This window comes from Mobula hypostoma, chromosome X1 (assembly GCF_963921235.1).
Source record: "Mobula hypostoma chromosome X1, sMobHyp1.1, whole genome shotgun sequence".
Classification (NCBI taxonomy): Eukaryota; Metazoa; Chordata; class Chondrichthyes; order Myliobatiformes; family Myliobatidae; genus Mobula; species Mobula hypostoma.
The window spans coordinates 55,394,077-55,413,799 of NC_086128.1; the positions used below are offsets into that span (position 1 = coordinate 55,394,077).

Consider the following 19,723-nt stretch of genomic DNA (forward strand, 5'->3'; position numbering starts at 1 on the left):
AGTGAGTATTGGAGCATTATGTGTAGTACATGGAGTATTGACTGCAATTCTGATTGCCCCATTACAAGAAAGATGTAGAGGGTTTGGGAAACGTGCTAAAGCAGCGGTCCCCAGCCATCGGGCCGCAAAGCATGTGCTACCAGGCCGTGAGGAAATGATACGAGTCAGCTGCACCTTTCCTCATTCCCTGTCATGCACTGTTGAACTTGAACATAGGGTTGCCAACTGTCCCGTATTTGCCAGGACATCCCGTATATTGGGCTAAATTGGTTTGTCCCGTATTTCCCCCGCTAAGGTAGAGCGTTCCTATGAAACCTTTTGTGCCGAAATGGCATAAAGTGAAGAAGCAATTACCATTAATCTATATGCAAAAAATTTTAGAGCGTTCCCAGACCCAAAAAATAACCTAACAAATCATACCAAATAACACATAAAACCAAAAATAAATAACACTAACCTATAATAAAAGCAGGAATGATATGATAAATACACAGCCTATATAAAGTAGAAATATTGTATGTACAGTATAGTGGGGAAGATGAAGGCAAAACCGATTTGTGGGGAAAAAAATCAGCACGTACACGTGTGCACACATCACATGCGCACGTCACGCATGCACACACAGGTGCCCGCGCGAGGCTTCATGGTCCTGGTAGTCTTTCCTGGGGTAAAGTGTCCCGGGACTTGACTGCTACTTTTGTCCCTTATTTGGGAGTGAGAAAGTTGGCAACCCTCACTGTAAAAGACATGTTGAGGTGAGTTTATCCCTGCTTGAACACCTTACCCCCCTCCCGGTTGGCCGGTCCGCCAGAATATCGTCAATATTAAACCAGTCCGCGGTGCATAAAGGGTTGGGGACCCCTGTGCTAAAGAATTTATCACGATCCTCCCTGGATTTGAAGACATGAGCTTTAAGGAAAGTTTGGACAAACTTGAGTTGATTTCTTTGGAGTGGCAGAGGCTGGGGGGAAACCTGATAGAAATTTATAAAATTATGAGAAGCATAGATAGTTAAGACTGTCACAATTCTTTTCCCATGGATAGAAATATCACATTTTACAGGACATGCATTGAAGGTGAAAAGGGCAAAGTTTTTTTTACTACAGAGAGTGGTGAGTGCCTGAAACAGGCTACCAAGGCTAGTGGTAGAAGCAGATACAATACTGGCATTCAAGAGACTGTTAGGTAGTCACATGAATGTTGCAGGGAATAGAGGGTTTTGGATCATGTACAGGCAGAGAGATTTAGTTTTAATCATATCACCTCAGTGCAGACTTTGTGGGAAGAACTTGTTTCATGTGCCGTACTGTTTTATGTTCCAGTTAGAGTTCTGTACTTTGCACACACACTAGCCTCAGTGGACAGTGGGAGAAGGATATCAATGTTGTTCTGTGCCAATCAGTGGGCTGTTTTGCCATGGTTTGTCAAGTGCTCCACTCCTCAGGCTAAGTGGAGAGTGTTCCACGGCTGACTTTACATGATAGAAAGGGTTTGGTGAGTCAGAAGCTGAGCCGCGCACCATAGCACATCCAACCGACCAACCAATTGACTGACCAACCAACTGTAATGCCCTGGTTCACATCTTTACTGTTATGCTGCAGATATTTCAACAGGTTGAGTGAACTCGGCCTTTTCTCCTCGGAGTGACAGAGGATGAGAGGTGACCTGATAGACGTGTATAAGATGATGAGAGGCATTGATCGTGTGGATAGTCAAAGGCTTTTCCCCAGGGCTGAAATGGCTGCCACAAGAGAGCACAGTTTTAAGGTGCTTAGAAGAAGGTACAGAAGAGATGTTAGGGGTGAGTTTTTGTATGCAGAGAGTGGTGAGTGCATGGAATGGGCTGCCGGCGATGGTGGTGGAGGCAGATACGATAGGGTCTTTTAAGAGACTTTTGGATAGGTACATGGAGCTTAGAAAAATAGAGAGCTATGGTTAACCCTAGTAATTTCTAAAGTAGGGACATGTTCAGCACAACTTTGTGGGCCAAAGGGCCTGTATTATGCTGTAGGTTTTCAATGTTTCTATGTATTTCATTTAGCAGCTCTGTAATAGCAGTCTATTCTGCTTTCAGCTTGTTTGGGTTATTGTTGAAGATAAGGAATGTGTGCCATCCAATTAGCAGAGGTTTTCTTGGTTTGGGAATATGAGGTTGATCTTGGGTTTCTGTTCAGCGGGAGATGGAAAGAGAAGACACTGGGGAGAACCAGTCATGGCATACGATCCGGTGGGAGACCCATTTGTTCGAGATGGATTGCGAGTGACATTCGGAAGTTGGTCTGTGCTTTCACGTTGACCGAGGGTCAGTGTGTGAGTGACAGAGAAGTTCAAGATGAGCTCCAACTTGTACACATCTGACTGTTTAATTAGAATGGGCCCTTTTCTTTTTGTTATTCTTTACTAACCCTTTGGTTAAGATTCATAAATATAATTCCTTTAATTGTATGCAGTGTGCTGTTGTGTTATTTTGTGGCACTAATTTGTAACAGGGTAGCGAATTACACAGCATCCACACAAACCGGGGTTTGGTTGGGGGGGTGGGCTCACGTCTCAATCTCATATATTTGGCAGGGCTGGAAATTGTCTTCCCTAGACTTACACAGCCAAGGAAACCAGAGTGTTTCATTGTGGGAGTATCGTCTCTCTAGTGTCTCTCCAGGTCTCTCCACTGTCTTCTCTCTCCATCTTCCGCTAAACACAAGCCCAAGACCAACCTCACATTCTCTCACCAAGAGAACCTCCCACTAATTGGATGGCACACATTCCTTATATTCAACAATAACCCAAACAAGCTGAAAGCAGAATAGACTGCTATTACAGAGCTGCTAAATGAAATACCTACAGCATAACAGTAAAGATGTGAACCAGGGCACTGCACATGGTTATGGATGCCGCAGGGGTGGAGCGGGGGGTTGATAAAATGACGGGCAAAGACTTTGTTCTAGTTCAGACCAGCACTGACATAACGGCAGTAGAACTGTCTGGTACTATTGGGGCCTGGGAGAGGGGGGCCCATGGGCTGTCCATACTTTCCGGGAGGAGGGTAGTGAGGTGAATGTGCTGAATCACAAGCCGAGTCGCCCATAGCAGGGGGTGGAGATTTCAAAGACTGGTTGCTCTCATTTCTGCAGAGTGAGGCGAAGGAGTGGTCTGATTTGGAATGTCTAATGAGTCCCCAAATGAGGAGTGAGAATTCTGAGTTGGTATCAACCCTTACCTCTGGCGAATAAATGGCCCAGTGCATAGGCAGAGGGTTCTAGCCATCAAAAGCCGATAATGTTCTCAGGAATGAAGCCCATCCCCGAGGGGAAAGAGGAGTATGAGATGTGGTTAGAGCAGACCTCTCAGATGCTGGATAAGTGGCAGTGATTTGATGCCATAAAAAGACAGTGAAAGTTTGAAGGCTGCCGATGGAGTGAGATCCATAAAGACACAGAACCCCTTTGCTACTTCGGCAGGCTACATGCAAGTGCTAGAAAATGTGTTTGGCCTGACAGGAAGCCCAATAGAGCTTATGATAGGGTTTCAGAACATGTTTCAGGAGAAGGGGGAGAAACTTTCCACCTACATTTTCCGGCTAGGGAGGCATCTGAGTTGCTTATCATTCAAACCGCTGAGGTGAATCAGTTAAGAATGGACCAATTGACAAAAGGCACTAAGTCACAGGACCTGATCGCTTGGGGTCTCTGAATGTCTCATAAGTCGTGTCCCCCCTCCTTCGTTTGTCAAGCTGACCAGAGAAGTAAGAGAGGAGGAGAATGCAATGGAGGCATGGGAGGCCTCTGTCAGCAGGGTACAGTCCTTGGTAGTAGCCTCCTTGGCTAAAGTGACCACTGATAGTGGTGAAGGAGCTCATGGCAGAGTTTAGGACTGAGATGTCCCGGTTGTTATCAGTGGGTGCGGCCACCCCGCATAATAAAGCTGACAGGGAGTCGGACCCCTGAGGGAACAGACTAATAAGAGGGGTGCAAGTGAATGGGGTCCTGCGAGAAGGGGAGTGACCAATATTGTCTGTTATAACTGTAGTGAAGAGGAACTCGTCAGGCAGGAGTGTGAAGGACAGGAAAACCCTCGGAGAGTGAGCCCCCGGGTACCTAAGCAGAGGGACCAAGTGAGGGAACAGGCCTGGTGTCTCGGAGGAACGCATTCCCAGCAACATATCAAGAAACACCCTGAAGCAAAAAGCCCTATTCCTGAAGGCTGAGTGGGGCCGAGTTCCAGTGTATTGCTATGGATTGAGGGTATTTATGCAAGAGCCATACTTGACACTGGCTCTCAGGTTACTCTGCTGTACCGTTCATTTTACAACAGGCAGTTGATGCATTTACCACTGATGCCACTCAGTTTGCTGGAGATCTGGGGTCTTAGTACGGATGACTATCCGTACAATGGTTACTTGTCATTGAAGCTGGAGTTTTCGGAGGCAGATGTGGGAATAGCTGAGGTCCATTATACATTAGTGCTGGCTTGTCCGGAGCTGGTTGAGAAAGACAAAGTTTCAATTCTCGTGGGGACGAATACTCCTATTGTGAAGAGGCTAGTGGCAGCCTGCAAGGAGGATGTTGGAGAGAGCTTTCTGAAAACATTGTCCATTCACCCTGTGTTCCTGAGCATAAATGAGAGACTGTGTGGTTCACCCAGTCAAAATTAGTCGTGTTATGGGTTGGGGAAGTAGCGAGAGTGGTGGGAAACTCCAAATTTCCCAGAATGCCTGAGGCCGAGGCCCTCTTGGTGGATACTCCAGAAGACCACGAAGAGGAGTCAGGCCTACCTGCTGGGGTACTGGTGAGGCCCAAACTGCAGAAGCTCTCAGTTGTACAAGTGAACAGGATGACAGTGAGTGTCAGGAACACTTCGGAGTGGGAGGTCACCCTCACGTGGGGGATGCCAATGGTGCACCTCTTCCCAGTGATGGTAATGTCTAGTGTCCCTGTGAGACAAGCCAAGGAGAAACTCTCTCCGAAAAAGGGGAAGTTTTCTGGTGATTCATTTAACTTTGGGGATTCCCCGGTATCTGGTGTTTGGAAGAAGAGGCTGGTAGACAAGATGTTGAAGCTGGAAGATATCTTTTCTACTGACGAGTTTGATGTGGGTTGTTCCAAGAGCACTCACCACACCATATGGGTGACAGAGGACAGCCCGTTCAGAGAAAGGTCACGGTGATTGGCGCCTGCAGAGGTGGAAGCCGTTCGGCAGCATCTGCAGAATTTGAAGGAAGCTGGGATCATCACTGAGTCCAGAAGCCCTTATGTGTCTCCAATAGTGGCGACCAGGAAGAAGAATGGAAAGGTACGGATGTGTGTGGACTATAGGACTCTGAACAGGCGTACCGTCCCCAACCAGTATACAGTCCCCAACCAGTATACAGTCCCCAACCAGTATACAGTCCCAAGGATCGAAGGCGTGTTGGCGTGCTTGAGTGGTGCGAAGTGGTTCAGTGTGCTGGACTTGAGGGGTGGGCATTATCAGATCCCCATGAATGAGGATGACAAAGGGAAAATGGCATTTATATGTCCACTGGGATTCTTCCAGTTTGAAAGGATGCCCCAGGGCATCTCGGGAGCCCCTGTGACTGTCCAACGTGTCATGGAGAAAACTGTGGGGGATATGAACTTTCTTGAGGTATTGGTGTATCTGGATGATCTCATAGTATTCGGGTTCACTTTGGAGGAACATGAAGTGAGGCTACTGAAGGTACTGGGCCACCTGAAAGCTGAAGGGTTAAAACTTCCCTTGGACAAGTGCCAGTTCTGCAAGACGTCTGTCAACTATGTTGAGCACTTAGTCTCATGGGATAGAGCAGCTATGTGTCGCAATGGCGGCATTGGGAGCAAGGGTGGACCCAAATGCAAGACACATCTTGTGAGGTTACTTAGATTTAGTTTATTGTTCGATACCAGGAGAGCAAGGCAGAAACAGGAATAGCGAACTGGACAAGGACTCAGGACTACGGCTAGGCTGGGACCTAGGGTCTGGGCTTGGACTCGGAATCGGATCCCCGAACTGGAGGAGACAGGAAGAGGCTACGTTATGGACTCCGAGCCCGAGACTGGGCAAGGACCCCATACCTGGGTCTTGCCTCGGGCTCGGACCCCAGAACCAGGCATGGACATGACATGGGCTAGGGAGAGGAGGAACATGGAAAACAGAGCCTCGGTCTCGGGAGAGCAGGTACATGTAACCATGGACACACACACAGAACACAGAGTCAGGACCCCTCCTTGGAAACAGGACATAGGGCCGGGACTCACACACAGAACAGAGAGCCGGGACCCCTCCTTGGGTACAGGACATAGGGCCGGGACTCATGACCCCCGTGGGGCAACGGCAAGACGGCCTGACTTACCCCACGGAGACAAGGACAGGACAAGACCAACACGAAAGCACACCAGACAGTACCTATCTAGCTCCGGTGATGGAACTAGACCGAAGTGCAGGCGAGGGCTGCGGACGAGGGCTAGAGGCGAGAGGGGCAGAGAAGGGATTCAGACGGCGGGGTAGGACAGGAATCACAGACCGCCAGGGACAGGACTTGACTTAGTGCTTGAATGCCGCCGGAGCCAGGACTTGACTTGGAGCCTCCGGGTACTGGCGAGCTCTCGACTCGACCCGGGAACAGTAGACAGTGGTTCTTTATTCCCTCCGGCGGGTTAACTGACAGACCCACCTTGATGAGGAAACTTTGCAGGCTCGCTTTGGCAGGGTAACTTGACAGGGTTGCTCCGGTGAGGAAGGGCGAATTACCAGCACTCGCTTCAGCAGAGACTAGGCTTGCTCTGGCCAGATGACATCGGCACACCGTACCTTTGATGACTTTGCAGATGCTCCCGCACCGAATGGCTGAAAGCCGGAGACTATAAACTACTGGTTCAGCCAAGCGTTAATTGCCTCTAATCACCAAAGCCGAGGGACAAGGGAAAACAGGGAATCAACGGTCCGGATCGTAACATGAACAAGGTAAGTTTAAAGGGACCCCGATCCGGACCATGACACTATGGATCCGTCTCAGATAGAGGCAGTGAGCACATGGCCAAGGCCACAGACTTTGAGCGCCCTGCACTTGTTCCTTGGATTCTGTGGGTACTATCGGAGGTTCGTGAAGAGCTACTCTAAAGTGGATTACCATTTAAATCAGCTTCTGTGCGGTTATCCTCTCTTAGGGAAGAAAAGGAGGATGAGAGGAGAGGATGTTAAAGATGTGATTCTGTGGAATTTGTTGCCATGAGCGGCTATGGGGGCCAAGTCATTGCGTGCATTTAAGGCAGAGATAGATAGGTTCTTGATTAGTCAGGGCATCAAGGGTATGGGGAGAAGGCAGGGAAGTGGGGATGACTGGAAGAATTGAATCAGCCCAAGATTGAATGGCGGAGCAGAATCGATGGGCTGCATGGCCTACTTGTGCTCCTGTATCTTATGGTCTTAAGATTACCTTAGCCCTTCAGAGCCTTTTGGAGTGAGATAGGATGTGAAGTGTGAAGAGGTCTTTCAGTTGCTGAAAGAGCTGCTGACGAAAGTGCCTGAGCTGGCTTTTGCAGATCCCTAGTTGCCATATATATTGCATACAGATGCCAGCAGTGAGGGCTTGGGGGGGGGGTGTCTTGAATCAGGGTCAAGGCACAGGGTTAAGACGTGTCACGTTTGTAAGCCAGAGTATGTCACCCTCCAAGTGAACTACCCCACACACAAATTGGAGTTCCTGGAATTGAAATGGGCTGTGGTGGATTAGCTAAGTGACTACCTATAATGTAATTAATGGCTCCATCTGTCTAAGTAGACAACGGATACGCCCAGTTTAGGACTCAATTGGGTGTGGAACAGCGTCGGTTGTGGCTGAATAAGCCGATTCCCGAGCGGCAGTCCTTGGCACAGCTGCTGCACACGAAGGCTGATGGCTGCGGCTGGGTAGTCACTGCCACAGCTTTCCTTCCCTCTCTTCTGTCCGACCACAGTCGAGTTCGTTTTTCCTCTGCATTGGTAATGCCTCTACGTACAGCCTGTCGCCAGGTGCAGCGATTTGCAGCTGTCTCTTCCCAAGTGTCCACCCTGATATCAGCAGACTTCAGGTCACATTTACAAATGTCCCTGTAACGCGGCAGTGGGCACCCTATGGGCCGGGATCCTGCAGCGAGTTCTCCGTATAGGATGTCCTTGGGGATGCGGCCATCCTGCATGCGGCGGACGTGGCTAAACCAGCACAGTCGTCGCTGTGTGAGAAGGACATACATGCTTGGCATGCTGGCCTGGTCCAGGTTGTCCTTGTTTGGCACGCGGTCTTTCCAGGAAATGCCCAGGATCCGACGCAAGCACCGTAGGTGGAAGCTGTTGAGGTGGTGCTCTTGGCGCGCATAGGTTGTCCAACTCTCGCTGCCGTAGAGAAGAGTACTCAGTACACAGGCTCTGTACACTGCAATCTTGGCGGCTGTGGTGAGCTTGTTGTTTTTCCACACTCTCTTTTACAGCTTGGCTGTAGCAGCGGCGGCTTCCCCTATTCACCTGTTGAGCTCTGGATCGAGGGACAGGTTGCTGGAGACTGTCGATCCTAGGTAGGTGAATTCATCTACCGCCTGCAGGGTGTGGTCGCCGATGCTAATGCTGGGGGCTTCGCTGACGTCCTGATCCATGATCTCAGATGGTGAGGACAAACTCTCAGCAAGCATGTGCCAGGGAACTGACTAGCCTCTGGAGACCAGACTGTGTGTGTGATGTCAGGGCGGCATCATCAGCAAAGAGTATCTCCCAGATCAGGACCTGACGCACTTTGGTCTTTGCTCTGAGGCGTGAAAGGTTGAAGAGCTTGCCGTCGGACCTAGTGTGTAGGTACACTCCATCATCAGATGTCCTGAAAGCGTACAACAGTATGAGGGAGAAGGAGATCCTGAAGAGTGTCGGGGCAAGGATGCAACCCTGCTTCACTCTGCTTTGGATGGGGAAGGGCTCTGAGGATGATCCATCGAATTGTACTGTCCCTTGCATGCCGTCATGGAAAGAGGTGATGAGATTCAGCAGCTTTGAAAGGGCATCCGATCTTCTTCAGGAGTGCGAAGAGGACTCTTCTGCTAACCAGGTCGAAAGCTTTGGTCAGATCGATAAAGGCAATGTACAAAGGCTGTCTCTGTTCCCGGCTCTTCTCCTGCAGCTGCCTGAGTAAGAAGATCATGTCGATGGTGCATCTCTCTGCTCTGAAGCCACACTGGGACTCAGGATAGACACATTCTGCCAGTGTCTGCAGTCACTTCAGAACCACTCGGGAAACGCCTTGCCAATGGTGTTCAGCAGGAATATGCCTCTGTAATTGTTACAGTCATTGTGGTCTCCCTTATTCTTGAACAATGTGATGATGTTTGTGTCTCGCATGTCTTGGGGAACTGATTCCTCCTCCCAGCACTGGCAGAGCAGCTCGTGAAGATGGCTTAGGAGCACTGGTTTCCCGCACTGGATCACTTCTGCAGGGATGCCGTCTTCGCCTGGTGCCCTGCCGTGAGCAAGCGAGTCGATGGCCTTGCTGAGTTCTTCCTCTGTTGGGGGCAGGTCCGGCTTTTTCATGACAGGTAGAGCAGGGATACTGGCAAGGGCTGACTCAGTGACCATGTTCTCAGTGGAGTACAGGTTCTGGTAGTGCTCAGCCCACCTCTCCATCTGCTTGGCACGGTCTTCGATGACTTCACCATCTTTGGACTTCAACGGAGCCATCTTGCTAGCAGTCTTTCTCCATCCCCTCATACATGTCTTGCACGTTGCCACGGTCGGCGCAGGTCTGGATGTTCTGGCACAGGTTCTGCCAGTAGTCAATTGCGCAGCGTCTCGCCGTCCTTTGATCGTTGTTTCTTGCCATTTTCAGTACAGTGAGATTCTTTCCTGATGAGTCTCTTTTGTAGTTGATCAGAGCTTCTCTCTTGGCATCAATGACAGGTACCATCACAGACAGGTGAGGTTCAAACCAATCTTGGATTTTCCTCTCCTTCTTCCCGAGGGATGACATGGAGGTGTTGTAGATAGACGGTGTGACGAATGAATTGCCACCTCTCCTCCATGGTTGTGGCTGTATTTGCTTCGAAAGCCTCTTCCATTTGGTAGTTGAGATTCGTGCGAAGTTCTGGGTTCACTGCCTTGGCAGTGTTGATGCGTGGACATCCTTTCTGCTTGGTGTGGTGGATCTTCTTTGGTTTCAGTCAGACTTTGCTGCACACGATGGAATGGTCTGTGTCGCAGTCTGCACTGTGTAAGCTGCGTGTTAGAAGCACACTGTTGAGGGCAGCTCTTCTGGTGATGATCACATCTAGCTGATGCCAGTGTCCAGAACTTGGGTGTCTCCAGGAGACTTTATGGCGAGGCTTTATCTTGAAGAACATGTTGGTAATGCACAGCTTGTGATAGGAGCAAAGCTCCAGCAGTCTCTGGCTGTTGTCGTTCATCTTGCCAACGCCAAAGTGTCCAAAGTGAGCTGTGGTCAGATCCGACTCTAGCAATGAAATCACCAAGCAGAATGATGTGTTCAGATTCTGGTATTTTGCTGGTCTTTTGTTTCTTGAGGTGAGCCCAGCGCTGAAGCGTAGACACTCAGGATGTTCACTTTACCGGACGACGTTGAAAGGCTGAGGGAAAGGATGCATTCTGACCCACCGGTGGAAGGAACTAGCATGGATAGTAGGCTGTTCTTGACAGCAAAGCCGATGCCATGCAGTTGGGGTTCCTCAGGTGGTCTGCCCTGCCGAAAGAAGGTATAGTCCCTCACCCGCAGCACGCCGTCTGCAGCAAGCCTGGTCTCTTGCAGTGCTGCTATGTCGATGTCCAGCACCCTCAGCTCAGAGACAGTGATTGCTGTTTTCCTGTTGTCGTTGATCTGCTGCAGGTCGTCTGCGAGGCCAGGGCACATGGTCCTAATGTTCCAGGTGGCCAGTCGCATGACTGGTGGTTTCTTCTTTCTTCTCTGTGGTTTGCCTGGTGCAGTGATAGCTGTCTGCTTTTTGAGGCAAATCTAAGCTCCAAGCACCCATTGAAGCAGGCAGACAGTGGCGAATCAGCACCCAATTGTCCGGGGGCTTCCCAGATTGAGGCGGGCAGTAGCTGATCAGTGAGATGCAGTGATCTCTCCCACTGTCGGAGGCAACCCGTAGTGCCCATACCTTATGCCAATCAAGGTGGACTTATAACTCGTAGCTGCTGCCTCCTGTGTTGGTTTTGCTGCTTTGCTGCAACACCAGAGTGACCTCTCCAGGGCGCAGACCTGGGCGATGAATGTGGAGATCCTGGGCTGCCCAGACATCATAATCCCCCTCTCGGCCTCGCAGATGTGGTCCAAAGGAATGCGAAGCAGTACATTTGGCATTAGCTTGGCTGCAGGAGCTGCCAGGAGGTGACGTGATACGTCACCCAACTGCCTTAGGGGCTCCACTCCGGATTTGTGTAGGGTTTACTCCTCAGCCTTCTCTTCTCCCGAAGATACCCACAAGGCAGTGGGTTCCGTAACCCTGGATAGGGACCCATACCGGGTACTGTCAGCCGGAGCCAGCTGAGCCCAGGACTCGTGTAAGGCAGGGTCGTCACACCCTGTAGTAGTGACATATGGAGCCACTACCCACTATCTATCTATATGGTGCCAAATTTGTGGTGAGGACAGACAACAACTCAATAACCTATATCCTGACCTCGGCGAAGCTGGATTTCACAGGCCATCGGTGGTTGGCGGCGTTGTCTGCCTCTCATTTCAGCCTGAAGTACCGGCCGGGAAGCAGGAACATTGATGCTGACGCTTTGTCCCGACGTGCACATGAAAGGCTGGACAGGGACAGAGAGTGGGAGAGTATTCCTGCCCCTGGGGTGAAAGCCATGTGCCAGTTTTCCATCACAGGGTAGGCAGAGGAAAGACAAGAGCAGAATCGAGTGGTAGATCATTTGAGAGTTTCTAACAGTGCCATTCGACAAGTTTACTGCAATCTGGCTGCTCTGAAGACAACACAGATGCCAGAATGAGCCCTGGGGAAGTGGCAGCCGCTCAGCGAGACGACCTGTGCATAGATACCATTTGGTCAGCGATTACGAGAGGGGACGTGGCCTAAGCAGACAAGATGAAACACGTTGCGATGTCTCCATTACTGAGAGAATGGCCCAGATTGGAGTTGAGGAACCAGATCCCATACCAGATCACGTCGCCTCAGAACCAGACTCGGCGTTCCCAACTGGTCCTGCCTGAGAAGTATCAGAAGATTGTGTTGAAGTCACTTCATGATGATGATGGCCATCAAACTTTACAACTCCTCCCTTGGAGGGTCAGACACCCTGAGCCAATAGGCTGGTCCTGGACTTATTTCATAATTTACTGGCATAATTTACATATTACTACTTAACTATTTATGGTTCTATTACTAGTTATTATTTATGGAGCAACTGTAATGAAAACCAATTTCCCCCGGGATTAATAAAGTATGACTATGCCTATGACTATGACTTCTGGCCAATTTGGGGGTTGAAAAGACCTATGGGTTGCTCAGAGACCAGTTCTACTGGCCCTGAATGAAGCCGGAGGTCGAAGAATACTGCAAGTTGTGCATTCGATGTGTACGGAGGAAGATGTTGCCTACGAGGGCAGCTCCCTTGTTCCACTTACAGAGTACGGGGCCCCTTGACCTGGTGTGTATGGATTTCCTATCAACAGAGCCAGATGCCAGCAACATGGCGAATGTCTTGGTCATTACAGACCACTACACCAGATATGCTTTCCCTGCCAAGGACCAGAGGACGTCCACAGTGGCCAAAGTGTTATGGGAGAAGTATTTCATTTATTATGACCTCCCTAGGTGGATACATAGTGATCAGGGATGGGATTTCGAGAGTAGGTTCATATATGAGTTACTGAGCATGCTTGGAGTTGGGAAGTCAAGGACTACGCCTTATCACCTGTAGGGTGATTCCCAGCCCAAGAGGTTCAATCGGACCTTGCTAGACATGCTTGGAACCTTGGAGACCTTGGAGGTATGATCAAAAGGTTAGGTTCTCCTAACTCATGCCGGGAGACCGAGTCCTCATAAGGAATTTGGAGCTACCTGGGAAGCATAAGTTGGCTGACCGCTGGGTGGCTACGCCCTATGTAGTGGAGAGTCAGATGCCAAATGTACCAGTTTTCCAGGTGAAACTAGAGGATGAGAATGGGCCAGTCAAGATTCTCCATCAGAACCACCTTCTACCTCTGGGACAAGAAGTGTATGTTGAACCAGACCCTGACCTAGACCCTACACCTAGTAAGAGGACTCTGCGGTGATGTGGGGAGACTAAAGGACAAGCAGCAGGAAAGATTAGACTGGACCCCGCCCTGATTCCAACTTGGAGGATGAGGAAATGGGGGTGTGGTATATGCTGCGTTTTGCTAACTCTCCACTAATTTGAGGAAGAGAATCCCAACCCTTCTCACATTGAGGCAGGTGAAATCGGGGGGACTATCTGTGAACAGACAGGTTTTCAGCAGGACCCTGAAAGGGGCGGGGCTGGGCTCTAAAGTAACTGGGAATGAAGCTGAGCTGAGCCAAGTAGCAGAGGGGCCTGAATTGCCGGAAGGCACGAGTTAGAGACAGGGGAGGCCTCGCCATGTAGACCAGGAGTATCCCAAGGAGTGTCTGAAACTGAAAACATAGATGATAGGATACAGAGGTCTCAAAGAGTCAGGAGACCTCCAGGTTGTCTGGCCTATGTAGCACCAGGAGAACAGAGGGTTGCGACTATCCCCCAAGTGAGATATGTCACGACCATTTACAAATGGATTGGAGGTTCTGACATCACAATTTCCTTTGTTATTAATGACAGGATGACAAATTATTTCAAAGTCATGAAGACATGACTATTTGTGGTGGGGGGAGAGTGCAGTGCCCTGGTTCACATCTTTACTGTTATGCTGCAGGTATTTCATTTAGCCGCTCTGTAAGAGCTGCTGTTCTGCTTTCAGCCTGTTTGGGTTATTGTTGAAGATAAGGGATGATGTGGAATGTGTATCATCCAATTAGCAGGAGGTTTTATTGGTGAGGGACAATAAAGGTTGGTCTTGGGCTTGTGTTTGGTGGGAGATGGAGAGAGAAGATGCTTGGGAGAACCAGTCGTAGCATACAATCCGGTGGGAGACCCGGTTGTTCGAGATGGATTGCGAGCAATGGTCAGAAGTTGGTGTGGGCATTCACGTTGACCGAGGGTCAGTGTGTGAGTGACAGAGAAGTTCAAGATGAGCTCCAACTTGTACACATTTGACTGTTTAATTAGAATGGGCCCTTTTCTTTTTGTCGTGAACCAAGGCATTATACTTTCCCCCCACCACAAATATTCATGTCCTCATGACTTTGAAATAATTTGTCATCCTGTCATTAATAACACTGTTTTCAAAGGAATCTCGTGATGTCAGAACCTGTAATCTTTCTCGTAAATGGTAGTGACATATCCCTCTAGGGGGACAGTCGCAACCCTCTGTTCCCCCGGTAGCTACACAACCAACCAACTGACCAACCAACAAACTGACTGACTGACTGACCAACCTACAACCAACCAATGAACCACTGATCAACCAATCTATTAATCTACCAATGAATCAAATGACAAACATTGACCAACCTGCCAACAAACCTACCAACCAACCTACCAACTGACCAACCAACCGATCGACCTACTTATCAACTAAACAACTGATAGACCAACTAACCAGCCTACCAACTGACCAATGACGAACCAAACAACCTACTGTCACGTGACCAGCAACAATGAATATAGAATTGAATTGAGTCTGATTTTATAAAAACAAATATTTATTAAACTCTGCTCAATATATAAAAAATAAACAAACGAAAATCTTAACCGGAAGTAAACTGCTATGTGGCTATTTAACAAACCGCCACTCAGTACTAGTTCTTAAAGCGGTAAATGCAAAAACAGTTCTTAAAGCGGTAAATTCAAACACAGTTCTTAGAATGGTAAGTTTGAATATCCAAGAGATTTATACAATCAATTAGGAGAGACTTTGCTGAAGTAAAGAATTCCTCGAAGACACAACGTCACACCAATCCCAGCCGGATCCTGCCTTCTCCGCAGGTTTCACGATGATGGAAATAAAACAGTTTAAAGGTACTGACCCTTCCCTCTGGATAATAGATCCTGCACAGCCTTTTTTGCCACTTTTAGCAGAGACTATCTCATGCAGATCACTGTTTCTTGAACAAATTTAATAATAGTGGATCCTTTCAACCGTCGAACGACTCCTTCAGGTTCCCGTCTCCACTCTCCAATACTACTGAAAAGATACATCAACAAACCTGGCAGAAATTGGTTAAACTGCCGGTCCAGCACTTTTGTACCTTACAATAGAACGTAAAACTCCATTTTAAATGGAAACTGTGTCATAAGGCAAATACACAGCGGAGCGGAGTATCTGACTGACGATCTAACTGGAAAACTAACTGCGTCACCCCAGGGGTCTCCTTTTATACCCCTGGTGAACATGTCATCACGTGACCTCACATCGGTGGGAAAATTACATCATGTGACCTCCGTAAGACCATTACATCATCCTCATAAGACAGTCACAAGATATCCATGAGGTATGTAACACTACCAATCTATCAACCACCCGATCAACTAGCCAACCAACCAAACAACCACCTAATCAACCCACTAACCTACCAGTAAACTAACCAACCAATTGACCAACCAAACAACCAATCAACCAACCAACTGACCGACCAACCAACCAACCAACCAACCAACCAAGTAACCAATCACAGGCATCTTCTTGTGGCCCAGTTTTAATCTCCTTACTCTTTTCTGGTCTCCAATAATTCTAATTAAAATAACACTTTTCACGTGATCAGATAGTACTTTACAGCATGCAAAGTACTTTTTTCAATGCAAGACCATAGCGGTGAAGGAAATGCAGGCACAATGACTCACAAACAGCAAACTCACACAATTAGTAGCACAGTAAAATCTAAACAAGGTATCAATAGTTGATGGTCGCATAATAGCTACTCTCCACTCTACATCAAAATAGTGCACTTGTCACATCTAGTTGAGAGTGCAGTCAGGGCCTCTGTGTAACATGTCACTAAAATGTCTGCCTCTGTCAGTTAGTTCAGTGATCCCTCAGTACTAGGCTGCGACATCAGGAAAGATTTCCGTGATCAAGTCTTTAGAACAAGACTTGAACCTTTAACCTCCTGCTCATCTAAGCCACAGCTGGCACCCATAAGTCCAATGTGCTATGTAGGATACAGCTGACTTGAATCACTAAAGCGGTGTGGGTGAAAGCCAAGAGTCTTTTGAAAACATAGGATTGAATCCTGAAGTCAATTTAATGAGGGCCTAGGGAACTAATGGGATAAACAGGAATGTGGCAGTATCCGGAAGGAAGGGTGGAGGCTGTAAACTTTGACTATGTTAGTTCCAACATGAGTGATTGAATACACACATTGCTTCCATGTACCTTGCAATCTACTGCACATGTTCACAACTAAATACAACTAAATACAGGCTTCCTAACAGTGAAGTAAACAATGTTTTAAAGTGCATGACAATAAAAGTAATGTAAGAAAACTATGGAGGCTAATAAGGTCATATGTGATGATAAAGGTAGACAAAATTGTGAAGTGTATATCTAGGGGTACATGCAAGCAGGCTTTTTCTACTATTCTTGGGTGAGACTGGAACTGGAGGTTATGAATTAAAGGTAAAAGGTGAAATGTTTAAGGGGAAACTGGGGGCGGGGTTCTTCTTCACTGACAGAGTGGTAAGAATATGGAACGAGTTGCCAACAGAAGTAGTGAATGCAGATTTAAATTCAACATTTAAGAGATATTTGGATAAGTACATGGTTGGGAGGGATATGGAGGGTTATGGTCCATGTGCAGGTCGATAGGACTGGGCAGAATAATAGTTTGGCATGGACGAGATGGGCTGAAGGGCCTGTTTCTGTGCTGTATACTTTATGCCTCTATGACAGTATTATAGAATTAACATTGACAGCACTGGAGATGGGGAAGAATTCAGCTTAGGGTGGAAGCCAAGAAGACTAAGAATTGATAATTTAGTGTTGAATAAAAGATCTGCAGGTTAAGCTTTACCATGATGACGTGAAGAAGACTTCTGCTCTCTTCTTGTGAAATTGCTCTGTTAAATGTTTACAATGGAAGTCCTCTCTCCTCCCCTGCAGATTCCTTCTTCTTCAGCCCTTTACATTTCTCACCTATCACCTGCCAGCTTCTCACATCATTCCCCTTTCCCCACCCACCTACCTTCCCCCTCACCTGGCTTCACCTATCACCTGCCAGCTTGTACTCCTTTCCCCCCCACCCACTTTCTATTCTGGCCATTTCCCCTTTTCTTTCCAATCCTGATTAAGTGTCTCGGCCTGAAACTTCGACTGTTTATTCCCATCCATAGATGCTGCCTGATCTGCTGAGTTCCTTCAGTATATGTTATGTGTTACAATGGAAGTGCTTTGAATCCCATGGAGATATTTGGTTTAACTCCTGTCTTCAATTATTCCAGGCTGATTTGGGGTAATTCCCTCCTAATGATTTTGGTGCAGTGATTAATTCCAGAGATTATTTTTTTCCTGTCTGTTTCCTCCAGTAATTCACTGAATTCATGCAGTCCTCTCCTCTCTCTTATTCACAGTGTGTCTGCAACATCTGAGTTGTAACGCCTGTGTCAATGCTGAGGAGAGCTTCAACTGCAGTTGGTGTGGTGTACTCCAAAGGTAAGACTCTCCTACCCTTCTCCATCTATTCCTTGAAGCTTACTTAAAGGGCAAAGCACTCATCCAATTGCTAGTCTTCCAAACACAAATTTATTGCTTTGTTTTCACTAAGATATCTTTGAATTATCTCATGCTCAAAGAACAAAGCCCTGATTAGATTTCTTATTTGCCAAGTTGGTGAGCTGACCATACTGACCAAAGTGTAGTCAGCTATCTGGAAATGGCAACTATTGCCGTCTGAAGTGGGCAACCTTGGCCAGGTCTAGAGTTCAGTATGGAACCACCCAGCCCAACCCCAGATAAACAAGTAATGGCCTAGCACACTGCCCACCCATTACTTGTTTATCCAGAGTTGGGCTGGGTGATTCCAGATTGCATTCTGGACCTGGCCAAGGTTGCCCACTCCAGACAGCAATGGTTGTCCATTCCAGACAGCTGACCAAATTGAGCCCTTAGACCTGTGTGTCCAAATCCTCAGTATCAGTTCATTATATTAGCGGGGCAAATTACCGCAAAGCTCACAGACGTGAAGCACAGCTGAGGAGGTTGCCAGTTCAGCATTGGATTGCGAGTGGTGAGAAATGAATGAATTGGAATTGGTTTATTATTATCATGTGAACTGAGATACAGTGAAAACCTTTGGTTTGCATGCCATTCAGACAGATCATTCCATAGACAAATCCACTGAGACAGTAAAAAATCAAAACAGAATGAGAAAATAGCATTACAGTTTTAGAGAAAATACAAGACAAGTAGACAAATAAAGTGCATAAGCAGTGTGGTAGATTGAGATCAAGAGTTCATTTCCAGTCTATGAGAAGTGTATGCAAGAGTCTAACAGTGCAGTGGGATGGAAACTGCTCTTGAACCTGATGGTTCCTGCTTCAGACATGGAGCAATACAACAGGGATGATGTTCATGCCAAACGTGACACTCACCCAGCTAGTCCTAATTCACCAATAAAAATGGACTTACTCATCTGGTTTTTACATCTTTTCTCTTTCAAATTTCCATTACCTTCTCATCTGGAATAGGATAAATGTCATAGAGTCATACAACACTACAGCCTTTTGCCCTATTTGGTCCATGCCAAACTATTAATCTGCCTAGTCCCATTGATCCACACCTGGACCAAAGCCTCCATACCCTTCCCAAACATGTATCTATCCAAACTTCTCTTAAATGTTGCAATTGAAACCACATCTACCACTTCGACTGGCAGCTTGTTCCACACTCACTACCTTCTGAGAGAAGAATTTCCCCCTCAAGTTCTCCTTAAATATTTCACCTTTCATTCTTAACCTTTGACCTTTAATACTAGTCTCAACTAACCTCAGTGGAACACACACAAAATGCTGGAGGAACTCAGCAGCCCAGGCAGTATCTATCGGCCCGAAACGTCGACTGTACCTTTCCCATAGATGCTGCCTGGCCTGCTAAGTTCCTCCAACATTTTGTGTGTGTTGCTAGGATTTCCAGCATCTGTAGATTTTAATCACAGTGGAAAATGCTTGACTGCAGACCTCTCATAATGTTATATTTGTTCATTAACCTCCCCTCATTCTCCTACATTCCAGGGAATAAAGTCCTAACCAAATAACCTTTCCTTACAGGGAAAGTTTAATTCGGGTATGGGGCAATGAAATTGCAAAGCTAAGCATTGATGAAGCATAAAACAAACATCTAGTCCATGCCAAACCATTTAAACTGCCTACTTCCATCTACCTGCACCAGAACCATAGCCTTCCATACCCCTCCATACCCTTACCATCCAGGTACCTATCCAAACTTCTCTTAAGTGTTGACATCAAGCATGCATGTACCACTTGTGCTGGTAGCGCTTTCCACACTCTCACATCCCTCTGAGTGAAGAAGTTTCCCCTATTGTTGCCCTTAAATTTTTCATCTTTCGCCCTTAACCCATGACCTCTAGTTGTAGCCCCACCCATTCTCAGTGGAAAAAGCCTGCTTGCATTTACCCTATCATTTTGTATACCTCTA

At 47.5% G+C, this 19,723-nt stretch overlaps 1 protein-coding gene across 1 annotated transcript in view; it reads left to right on the forward strand.

Annotated features, from left to right (window-relative positions):
- Positions 1-19,723, forward strand: part of LOC134340289 (plexin domain-containing protein 1-like) — a 536,023-nt gene that overhangs the window by 329,483 nt on the left and 186,817 nt on the right. Inside the window, exon 9 of the mRNA XM_063037340.1 lies at positions 17,641-17,722. Coding sequence (XP_062893410.1) covers positions 17,641-17,722 — 82 coding nt within the window. The remainder of the gene's footprint in view (positions 1-17,640; positions 17,723-19,723) is intronic.